This window comes from Ostrea edulis, chromosome 2, assembly GCF_947568905.1.
Source record: "Ostrea edulis chromosome 2, xbOstEdul1.1, whole genome shotgun sequence".
Classification (NCBI taxonomy): domain Eukaryota; kingdom Metazoa; phylum Mollusca; class Bivalvia; order Ostreida; family Ostreidae; genus Ostrea; species Ostrea edulis.
This window is the reverse complement of record NC_079165.1, coordinates 101,884,326-101,896,781: the sequence shown is the minus strand read 5'-3', so window position 1 is coordinate 101,896,781 and position 12,456 is coordinate 101,884,326. Positions and strand designations below refer to the sequence as shown.

At 36.7% G+C, this 12,456-nt stretch overlaps 1 protein-coding gene across 1 annotated transcript; it reads right to left on the bottom strand.

Moving 5' to 3' along the window:
* Positions 1-1,334: 1,334 nt before the first annotated feature.
* On the bottom strand, positions 1,335-12,043 carry LOC125682017 (transmembrane protein 272-like). The gene is made up of 5 exons (XM_048922392.2): positions 11,744-12,043; positions 10,492-10,602; positions 9,377-9,436; positions 3,255-3,482; positions 1,335-2,592 (listed from the first exon to the last, which is right to left on the bottom strand). Exons 1-5 carry the CDS (start codon positions 11,886-11,888, stop codon positions 2,375-2,377), a joined length of 762 nt encoding a protein of 253 aa, XP_048778349.2. The 5' UTR covers positions 11,889-12,043; the 3' UTR covers positions 1,335-2,374.
* Between the last annotated feature and the right edge of the window lie 413 nt (positions 12,044-12,456).

The window sequence follows — 12,456 nt, the reverse complement described above, 5'->3', positions numbered from 1 at the left end:
TTGGTATAGCTTATTTTCTAATAAAGTGCCGGCGACATCGATTGCACGCTTTTATTGACTTTGAGTGCAAAGTTAAAACTGTGCGGAAGGTTGATCATACACTGATACGATAGTGTCTACTATTGGACCAAGAATGAAACAGGTCTTGACAGCCTGAGACTTTACAAGCTTTGAAAAAGTTGTTGCACATCATGACCTACGTCACATTGGGGGTGTTACGTCACTGATAAATAGTACTTCACACATATTGTCGGGTTTACCTTTACCATAAAAATTGTGATGATAAAAAAGTCAACATTTCATCATATTAGCTTTACAAAAAGAGTTTAAATATATACAAACGTTGAACTGGTATTAGGGCAGTTTTGCATAGACATTTTTGTATCAAGACGAAGTTTCTATGAACAAGCTATCGAATGAATAATGAGACCTTGAAAGTTAGCCAAGGTCACACACATTAGATACTTTTTCATCAGTCGTCCCTTGCGAGATTTTTTCACTCGTATGAGTCGTCAACAAATACCGGAAAAGGACTTTAAACGACACTAGTGCCGGGCACTTGGCAAAGGAACAGTCACTACATATCATAGGTTTGACACCAGATGCGGAGCTGGGAACGAGAACCGAACCATTACCTAATGATTATGACCTTTTGGATGATGCCCTAAGAAATGTTAAGGTATTAAGTGCTTTTCATAATATTTTTTTTATTTAAGCTAAAGGACAGTCACACTGACTGACTCTGAGTCTCATGGAATTAAATGAACTTTCTGCTTAAAAATAATGATACATTCCACTATATGTGAATTTTACTATATGATTTTTTTGGGGGGAGGGGGGGGTGCCCCCCGGTTCCTACGGCCATGAGCTACTTACCAACAAGTTGGTGGTGCAGGTGTTTCAACAGTCTCGATTAATGTCAGCATTTTGCAAATTCTATGGTTGTTATAACGATCTAGTTTGCCAATACAACAGATTATTGGGTTAAATGCTGTCTGACGTGTTTCATACCGATTGTTAAGCCGTTCTTGGCACACTGATGTTGACTACGGATAACAACATTTACCTGAATAAGATATAGGGCTCACGGCGGGTGTGACCGGTCGACAGGGGATGCTTACTCCTCCTAGGCACCTGATCCCACCTCTGGTATCTCCGGGGGTCCGTGTTTGCCCAGCTCTCTATTTTGTATTGCTTGTACGAGTTCTGAGATTGATCGCTGTTCGTTATCTTCGCCTTTCATAATGCTAATGTAGAGTAAAACAAACCAGTGTTCGTAATATTTTGATGAAAGGTGACAGTCTATATGAGTTATATGCAAATCGAAAGCTACAGAATGCTCTAACAATGATGCCTTTATTTAAGTATTTTTTCTAATTGACGAAATTGGGTACGCTGTAATAAAACTCACAAGCTTGTTCCTATTATACATATCAAATATACCCAGACGTTCGGAGGGCCTGCGGCTCAATGGTCATACAAAACAGCATGAGTTGTAGATATAAAAAATAGGAAATTAAATATGGAATGCATATATGTATATTATATTTAGGTTATACACGTGTATATGTATTTAATGAAACCGTCAAGTTTGGTTTGAACGCAACCGACCATCAAAAAATATCGGATGATCATTGTCAGACACATCATTATCCTTAAAGGCTGGAGTAGATGTGATATTGCAACCTAGTTGGAGTAGGAACTGCTGGAACTCACCTCACACCAGTTACAGACACCTTTATGACGATAATGTTACCGTCATGTCCACGTAATGTTCACTAGTTTATTCCGTACGAGCTTTTGTGTGGTCAAGGCTTCGTTAATGAATATGGCCTATATTTGTTCTGCATGGTAAGATTGTGTTTATTTGTTTAGACTGGTGCTCAGTCTGCAGAATTTGACAATACCCCTCGGCTCACCAATCCTTTGTGGACGTCCAAAGCTCTGTGTCCTATTTCAGAGGAGATTAAGCTGACCAAGATAATCTTTTGTAGTTTGCTCTTCTCCGTCTAGTTCTACTGATGACATGCCTATTTCTATATTTGATGATTCACTACCTTCTGACCTTGAAATGGTTTAAAGTACATGACATGACTTCTCAATGGTAATCGATCAGATGTTGGTAGCTTTTTAACTTAGGTCACTAAACACACAACTAGAGGGTGTGTGAGAGGTGAGATGTCACACAACTATAACACTTCAAATATGACATGTGCCTTTTAAAACCAATTCTAAATTGCATAGCTTCCATTAGGAAGGTAACCTGGTAAGTTACGACATATTTTTGATCATGCATATGCTCGTTCTTAGAACTTCATTTTAGCAGTGTAAGTGAAACCATATGAAAAGTAGTCCCTCTTCAGTTATGCAAAGCCTATTTCATTGTGATGATCCTGCCCTTTCGTTTCCTACTTCCTGCTGCGCTGATGATGGTAAACCAAAATATGAAAACGACGACTGCTAAAATGGCACAAAACAGTATGTACACCGACATGATGATCCAGTAGGTGAAGTAGTAAAGCGTGGGATGACAGTAGTTAGGAGCTATGACAGGAGAGGAAACCCATTCCAAGTTGAAGGTAAATATGTTTCCTGCAAAATTAAACATCTATTATTTAACTCAGTATTCATTTTGATAATTCTCCAAAACTTATTCTGATTGAAAGTAAGTCTCCTGTTATTTGCTTTCGAAATGGGAAAATATTTCATAGATGATCTTCTTGCAAAGTATCATTGCCAAATTACATTAGAAATATCAGGTAAAGTTTCATTGATAACGCTGAAATAATATTTGATTTACTAGTAATACTCGTAAATTATTTCTAACCAAAGTTAAAAGAAACAAACTTTAATAATGCCTTCGATTTTTAAGTCATTCGTAAGTCACTGAGACTCGTGTGACGTTTCATTCGTAAGTCACTGAGACTCGTGTGACGCTTCATGGATAAAGCTCAAATAGTCAATGCACTGTATTATGCAAGATATCGTTTTTAGGGTGACCTATTGACCTTTGATCTTTTGACCTGAATCCCTACGTCATAAAGACTCTTCGCATGATATATGAGATATCATCTAGAAATCAAGTACTGACAATTGTACAAATTTGAATTACATGTGGTATACTACAACAGCTGTTGGTGATCAAGTGAGCTATATTGTCTGACGTACCATAGCTACATGTATATTTGATGTTCTGTAACTACGCCCATACTTGAACAGAGGTGTATACAATGTGACAAAGACTTGCTTCTTACCGCAGATGAACCATATAAAAAGGAAGAAATTAAGTAGAGTCTGTAGACAGTCATCCGCTTTCTTGGCTTTGGATTTTTCTTTCTTCGTTTTCTTATCTTTTTCCTTGCCTTCTTTCAGACATTTTTTCCGTAAGCCATAAAAAATATCAATACACAGAAAAACGCCATGCACCACCAAAAAGATAGGAATCATTCTCTCAGCGCGACAGTCGTACATGTATATCGAACCTGAAGAATGAAAATCAATCAACAGATATATCAATTTACATATGTAAATAAGCATGTTTTTCAGCTTTTCACTGGCAATGAAATTTTCATGTTTCAAACAAATGTTTTCCTTAGATCAAATATTGATATGCATATAATATCTGTCTTTTGATTAGAAGTGGAACACGAGGCTCCTTAAACCAGCGCGGGTTACAGATAATAATACTTCTGAATCACGTCATCTTTTCCTTAAACTTAAACAAAGGAATAGTTACTGTCAACATAAGCAACATTTTCTCATAAAAAGTTCAATCTTGTATTCTATCATACCTCAAGTTCATTGCTACACAATGAAAGTTGAAGATAACGAAGAGTGATAAATTTCACAATTCCTACGAGCAATACAAAACAGAGAGCCTGGCAAACACGGACCCTTGGACACACCAGAGGTGAGATCAAGTGCTCAAGAAGAGTAAGCATCCCCTGTTGACTGGCCACACCCGCCTTGAGCCCTATATCTTGATTTGGCAAATGGAGCCATTCATAGTGAATATCAGTGTGCCAAGGATGGCCTAACAATCGGTATGAAAAAAGACAGACAGCATTTGACCTAATGATAGGTTGTATTGACAAACTCTGGTGTGTCCAGGGGTCCGTGTTTGTCCAACTATCTATTTTGTATTGCTTGTAGGAGTTATGAGATTGATAAAAAGTAGACATTAACGGCAAACTGACAACTCAACTGTATGACAAACGGGATGAGTTCAGCTTCTCCATCGTCAACTTCCCACATTTATGTAGCAATATTCCATTATCACTTGCATATGGTGTTTATATATCTCAACTGATTCGATATGCAAGAGCTTGTTCTGGGTATAGTCAGTTTTTAAATCGAGGTAAGCTACTGACAAACAAGTTGATGGTACAGGGATTTCAACAGTCTCGATTGAAGTCAGCATTTCGCAAATTCTATGGTCGTTATAACGATCTAATTCGTCAATACAACCTCGCATTGGGTCAATTGCTGTCTGACGTGTTTCATACCGATTGTTAAGCCGTTCTTGGCACACTGATTTTGACTGTGGATAACTCCGTTTACCTGATCAGGATATGGGGCTCACGGCGGGTGTGACCGGTCAACAGGGGATGCTTACTCCTCCTAGGCACCTGATCCTACCACCTCTGGTGTGTCCAGGGGTCCGTGTTTGCCCAACTATCTATTTTGTATTGCTTGTAGGAGTTATGAGATTGATCACTGTTCGTTATCTTCACCTTGCATTTATGTAAAGACCACATAATTTGCAAAATGCTGACTTTAAATGAGAATGCTGTAAAGTCACATGATTTGATGCTGTCGACTCAAGAAAATCTTAGCGATTTCAAGTTTACTAAATGTTTTTTAGAATCCACATTTGATTTACACCACTTCTGGCATATTTTGTGGCATAGTACATTTGATGTATCTCCTTCACAGCTGTTAATATTTTCGTGAGGAGCAAAGATAGAGGCTTGGTGGAACACTTACTCGATCCAGGAATGTATCTCTGTAAGGGTTTTTATGAAGTTTAGGAATCCAGTATAGGTACGGTAACTCATATTCATACGACCCATTGACTGGGATATTTAATGTGTCTAAAACTGAAACATGGTTTTAAAGAATTTAATCTTTTGAAAGAGCAGGTGGAGTATAAGCACGATTACCAGAACAATGCGTCTTACAAAGACAATGTTGTTACAAGCTTTGTCAGCTGGATCCAAACCCTATTCCTCATGTAACTTATCTAATTCTTTTATCACTTCTGGTTTGCAAATCACAGAAGGATAGATGGTACGTACTTTTGTTTTGATATAAAAATTATACGGTACCAATTTTGATGCACCAGATGCGCATTTCGACAAATAATGTCTCTTCAGTGATGCTCAACCGAAATGTTTGAAATCCGAAATAACTATGAAGTTTTAGATCAAAATATAGCCAAAAACAGCGTGCCAAACAAGTGGAGCCAAATTCGTCCAAGGATAAGAGCTATGCATGAGGGAGATAATCCTTAATTTTGAAATGAATTTCTAAATTTTATAACAGCAATTAAATATACATCCGTATTTTCAAGCTAGTAACGAAGTACTTAGCTACTGGGCTGTAGAGACCCACGGGGACTAACAGTCCACCAGCAGAGGCCTTGACCCAGGGGTCATAATGTAAAACTTATACGGTACCAATTTTGATGCACCAGATGCGTATTTCGACAAATAATGTCTCTTCAGTGATGCTCAACCGATATGTTTGAAATCCGAAATAACTATGAAGTTTTAGATCAAAATATAGCCAAAAACAGCGTGCCAAACAAGTGGAGCCAAATTCGTCCAAGGATAAGAGCTATGCATGAGGGAGATAATCCTTAAGGTATTCCATGTATAATGAAAGGATAATGAACAATTTTGAAGGATTTAGATCAACATAAAAGTTTATTATTAAATAATGATGAAAGTGAAGCAGATGAAATTCACATGACTAGTAAATGATTAGAAGCTGACCTTTTTGCACTTAAGACTTTTTGGAAGAGTTGTCTGCCCTTTGTAAAAATAAGAAAAATCTAATTTTCTAAAAATGTGTATGGTCAATGATTAATTTTATTTCATATTTTCATATAAAGAAAGTATATGTAACTTTCTACCAAGAGATAATTCTGAAAATATAATTTGTTTTTAGAATATTGTAATAAAACCTGCCTTTTCCATATACTTCAATGTTAAATTCTAGGTGAAATAAATCAGGCAGTAAACAAAATTTTGAAAATTCCTATGGTGGATTATTTTTATTTGAAGGACTCTTCAAAATGATACCATAATTACAAATATTCCACAATCCATTTATTAGATATGAAATATGGTCATTATACATTGAACAGGGGTCTAATTCAAATGTGTCTAATTCAGGATTTTAATATTCCTTTTATAATTTTAATCCATTCTGACAATGTATCAAGTTCTTCTTCATATTTAGCCCATCGACTGTCATAATCTTCGACAGAATTCATGATAGATGATGAAGTGTTGTCGCAAATTGAAAGATCGAGGTTTTTGAATTTTGGGGCTTTTAATCAAAATATGTGACTTCAGGTCGTCATTTTGATCTACATCGACACCACCAGTAATGACATATCTAGCTCGACTATAGATGACAGAACATGTAGGAGTTTGTATAAGATGGTTTATATCTAAGCATGTTTAAAAAGTTTTGATGCAATATTAGAAGTATATTTGTAGGAAATACATGGTAATGTTGATAAATTGAAAATGAGGACTTCAAATCACTGTTCGTTATACTCGCCTTTCATTATTCTAAAAGGTCCAAAATACAGAAAACCTCGAACTTTCATTGGCGAAAAAACTTAATCTCTATTATGAATTCTATTGAAAGTTATGCCAGACAATTGGTCAAGTATGAAAAAGAACTTGATACATTGTCAGAATTGATTAAAAGTATATGAGGAACATCAAAATACCGCATTAGATACATCAAAACAAAAGCACGTACCACCTATCCTTCTGTGTTTAGTAACCCAGAGTATGGTTGGGTTCCAGAAATACACAAAACCCTTACAGACAGAGATACATTGCAGGATCCAATAAATGTTCTTCAAGATCCCTATCCTAATTACTCCTTACGAAAAATATCAACTGCTTCAGATGTATTGTACCCCATGGTATATATCAAATGTACATTTTTGAAATATTCCAATGAACTTTTGGTAAATTCAAATTCGTAAAACATTCCCAAATCAACAGCATCAAACACTTTACACAACTATTCGTCATGATGAATTAAAGAATAAGCTTTTTGACATCATATAATGCAGTTTCTTCAATACAGATAGAACACGAAAATAATCATATCGAGTAAAGTATTTATTTTCACTAGTGAACGTACAAGGCTAGCAAAAACTTTTCCAAGCTCCACAGTGGAAATGCAAATACATATGTACTCGTACCACTCCTGAGATATGTCTGTTGAAATTCCTATGGGCACGAATTGTTCTTCTTCGTTAGCTGACCTGTTTTTATATTCTTATCAAGTAGGGTTTATTCAAAACTTCTACATGAGAAGAAAAAGCTCTCGCAGTGGCTTTCAATTCGAAATTTAGATATATAGACCTTTCATCTATCAACAATAATCATTTTCATTTATATGCCGATTCGATATACCCCTGTGAACTCGAAATAAAAGACATCACAGAGTTCTCTACATCTGCTTCGTACTTAGATATTTTATTGATAATGAATATAAGGTAAACCAACAACTCAACTTTGTGACAAACGGGATAATTTCAGCTTCTCCATCGTCAACTTCCAATATTTTGTGTAGCAATATTCCATTATCACCTGTATATAGTGTTTATATCTCTCAACTGATTCGATACATAAGAGCCTGTTCCGCGTATGATAAGTTTTTAAATCGAGGCAGGCTACTGACAAACGTTGAAGTTCCAGGGGTTTCAACAGTCTTGTTTAAAGTCGGCATTTCGCAAATTCTTTGGTCGTTATAAAGATCTAGTTTGCCAATACAACCTGTTATAAATGTCAAATGCTGTCTGACGTGTTTGATACCAATTGTTGTTAGGTCGTTCCATACAAAATGATTTTGACTGCAGATTACTCCGTTTACCTGATCAAGGTATAGAGCTCACAAATTCCATGGTCGGTATAACGTTCTAGATTGCAAATACAACCTGTAATTGGGTCAAATGCTGTCTGACGTGTTTCATATCGATTGGTAGGCCGTTCATGACACACTGACTTCGACTACCGTCTACAGATTACCCCCATTGACCTAATCAAGATATAGGGCTCACGGCGGGTGTGACTGGTCGACAGGGGATGGTTACTCCTCCTAGGCACCTGATCCCACCTTTGGTATATCCAGGGGTCCGTGTTTGTCCATCCTCTATTTTGTATTCCTTATAGGAGATGAAAGGTGAAGATAACGAACAGTGATCAATCTCACGAACAGTGATCAATCTCATAACCCCTATAAGCAATGCAAAATAGATAGTTGGGCAAACACGGACCCATGGACACACAAGAGGTGGGATCAGGTGCCTAGGAGGTGTAAGCATCCCCTGTCGAGATATGAGATTGATCACTGTTCGTTATCTTCACCTTCCATTATGGACATGCCTGTTCCTCACCATCTATCCCCGAGTATTCATGTAAATTAAATGTATAGGAAGCCTATACATGTTAGAACATAAATTATCTAGAACCAATATAGCAACGTTTTCTGTCGCTATGACGATTCCTAGCCTGGTTCCCGAGACCTTCCAATGTCACGAAGCGTCGGAAGGCCTTGGAAACCAGGCTAGATCAGACAAGACCCTAACTGTGAGTGCGTTTGAGACCGCCGTTCCCGTTGTTCTTGTGTTCCGATGCTTGATAGAGTCGCGAATGACGAGAACTGTGCGCACGAACGTGTTCTTCTTCCACACCACCTACAGAAGTGGTGTGAGTTCTTGTACCTCGAATCCGTTCTCGCAATGCGTACTCAGTGTTCGGGATCAACAGGAATTTATATCTTTCATCCATTCGTGGAATGGCGGTTTCGAACACACTCTTTGATTAACCACACATACACGTACGTGGTTTGCTCAGCAGAATAATTTGTATTGTTTATAGCTGTCGTTTTCTTGAAATCTTTTAAATACGTTATGTTTGATGATTTTCTGTTTGGGCCATAAAATGAATAAAATCAAAATAGTTTGAAAACATATTCAAACTCGGAACAATGAATATCACTGTACTTTAGCATTGATGAAATGCAATGTATGTGAATTGGTGAGAGAGAGAGAGAGAGAGAGAGAGAGAGAGAGAGAGAGAGAGAGAGGATACAGTATTATTTATTACAGTATTATACTTACCTATTACAATCATACTTACGGGGACTCCAAGGAACAAACTTACAAATATTGTAAATAGAGCTGAAAATAAGATGTTTATATGTTATGAATGCTTGTTATGATGATTTTCACTGATACAATTAAGACTGCTGAATGTAAAAGAAAACGACTTGTATACAATAATATAAATATCATCTCGCAGTAAAAGCAAGGCTTACTAGAACATGTGCATCACTATTTGGTATTTACGTGACGCTTACTAGACCTTGTGCAGCACTATTTGATATTTACGTGACGCTTACTAGTCCTTATGCAGTACTATTTGGTATTTACGTGAGGCTTACTAGACCTTGTGCAGTACTATTTGGTATTTACGTGAGGCTTACTAGAACTTATGCAGCACTATTTGATATTTACGTGACGCTTACTAGTCCTTATGCAGTACTATTTGGTATTTACGTGAGGCTTACTAGAACTTATGCAACACTATTTGATATTTATGTGACACTTACTAGTCCTTATGCAGTACTATTTGGTATTTACGTGAGGCTTACTACAACTTATGCAGCACTATTTGATATTTATGTGACGCTTACTAGACCTTGTGCAGTACTATTTGATATTTATGTGACGCTTACTAGTCCTTATGCAGCACTATTTGGTATTTACGTGAGGCTTACTAGTCCTTGTGCAGTACTATTTGGTATTGACGTGAGGCTTACTAGACCTTGTGCAGTACTATTTGGTATTTATGTGACGCTTACTAGTCCTTATGCACTACTATTTGGTATTTACGTGAGGCTTACTAGAACTTGTGCAGCACTATTTGGTATTTACGTGAGGCTTACTAGAACTTATGCAACACTATTTGGTATTTACGTGAGGCTTACTAGTCCTTGTGCAGTACTATTTGATTTTTATGTGACGCTTACTAGTCCTTATGCAGCACTATTTGGTATTTACGTGAGGCTTACTAGTCCTTGTGCAGCACTATTTGGTATTTACGTGAGGCTTACTAGAACTTGTGCTGCACTATTTCTCGCGACATTTTCTCTCTTGACACATACTTGCACCTGCTCAACACTATTTCTATTTGTGTATAGATTGTGTATATCACTATCTCTCGTGACACTTACTTGAACCTGTGCAGATTGCGCAGCACTTTTTCCCAAAGTCCACATTCCCTTTAGATTCCGCTTCAGCCTGTTTAATCTTCCCAAACAAAGAGTCGTAGGACGGGGGTGGATCTAAATATGATATGAAACACAGTAATAAACATGTGGCATTGGTGTTTTTAAAATTCATTTCCAATTTTAATAGTATTGCACAATTGAATTCGATATTAACTGAGTCAGGGGTTGCTTTTCCCAAAACTTAGTTAGTCTGGGTATCTGAAAAATCTGGGTGGGGTTGTGTAACTTTGTTTTACATAACGATTTTTTGTTGTGTACTACTTGCACTCGATTGACACATGTGACCTAGATTGCTATAGAACTTGATGTTTACGTCCTTAATAGAAAGATGCATAACTGTGTTTTTCAAGATTGTACTAGAAAATTCATTCTTATTATGAATACGCTTTGAATTTTTATAATAAAAAAGCTCTGGTTAGACAAGCCTTTTAGGCATTTGGATTATTTTATAATTGGGAACTAGGATTTTGGAATTATAATAACTGTTTTGTTTGTAGATTCAGTTCGGCACGAACTTATTCACCTATTGTAAGTTAGTACTTAGCTATTGTTACAATTTTGTTTGAATAATTGTAAATAAATCTTATTAATTGTTTGATTGCCTTTGTTAATAAATTCTGCTGCTTTAAATGTACGGCATTTATATGTACATCACAGCCACTTTCGTATAATTGCTGTTTCAAGTATCTTATGAAAACTGCCAAACAACTATTTAAATACATGTGTAAATACATGTGTATATGCAAATATATACAAATATTCACTTGAGGATTGTGTATGTAATCTCTTCCAATGCCAATAGGTTTTAAACGGGCTATGATTCCTGGCCTAATTTTTCAGAAATTTAAAAGGATTGGAATTTGACTGCACATACATCTTCTCATATCTCACAATTTTTGCATTCCCTATCCCTCAACAAAGACGAGCATGATAGCAAAATTGCATTAAAAATACATCAAAGTAACATTATCTTCAGATTGTGCGATCTCTGAACGAATAATGCTTCTTTTTTTAAAAAAGAAGAAGAATTTTTCCTCTACTTTTCATACTCTGAACTTGTGTAGCATGTCTCTGTGACCAGAAATGTATGTTCGTTTCCAAATGCTATTGATATAAATATAAATGCTATTGATATAAATAGTCCTCCTGTGTTATAAATGATTCATAGGCTAGGGGGTACAGTATAATTGCTTACCGTTCTTTGCGACTTCGTTAGCGGTGTAAACCGTGGGCGGATCCATAACAGACTCCGTAGGGTTGGCGGTGAAGACCACAGGCGGATCCATAACAGACTCTGTAGGGTTGGCGGAATCCGTCGGGTAAATTTGTATGTTGGCCATCTCCAAAAACCTCAATAATCCCTTCAGTCAGAGAAATATAATGTTCTCACCGGAAACGGCAGCTAGACTTCTGAAAGTGATCTGTTACTGTTACTCCAAAATGAGTTTGTCTTATCCTCCTATAATGATTATACGAAACATATACTGTATCTGAACCTTCTGTCTATATTTGATAGATAAATAAAAACCATAACAGGTCTTCAGGGTTAGAAATAAGATCAAATAACAAAACGAGGTTGCGTTATACTGTAAACATACAGTACCTATTCATGCATATTTAATCACCGATTTGCAATACACCATTTTGTACTGGTATTTAAAACATATTGATATGCGCTATTTCAAAAACTGATTGTGCATTCAAGCTATTTGAATATCGCCAACATTATACAATGATATCTCTCTCTCTCTCTCTCTCTCTCTCTCTCTCTCGTGCGCAGGCGTATACACTCTATAACTGTTCATTGAATTCCCCCCTACCTATTACATATGTTGCTGGAAATACACTGGGTGGAAGTCTACAAAGCGTGAACTTAAACAAAAAGATATCTGGAGGTCAAACGGGTTC

Coding starts and splice junctions, on each gene's coding strand:
- LOC125682017 (XM_048922392.2), bottom strand. CDS start 11,888: ATGGCCAACATACAAATTTACCCGACGGATTCCGCCAACCCTACAGAG. Junction 10,603..11,743: donor TAACGAAGTCGCAAAGAACG/GTAAGCAATTAT, acceptor TATCATATTTAG/ATCCACCCCCGTCCTACGAC. Junction 9,437..10,491: donor CGCAATCTGCACAGGTTCAA/GTAAGTGTCACG, acceptor TCTTATTTTCAG/CTCTATTTACAATATTTGTA.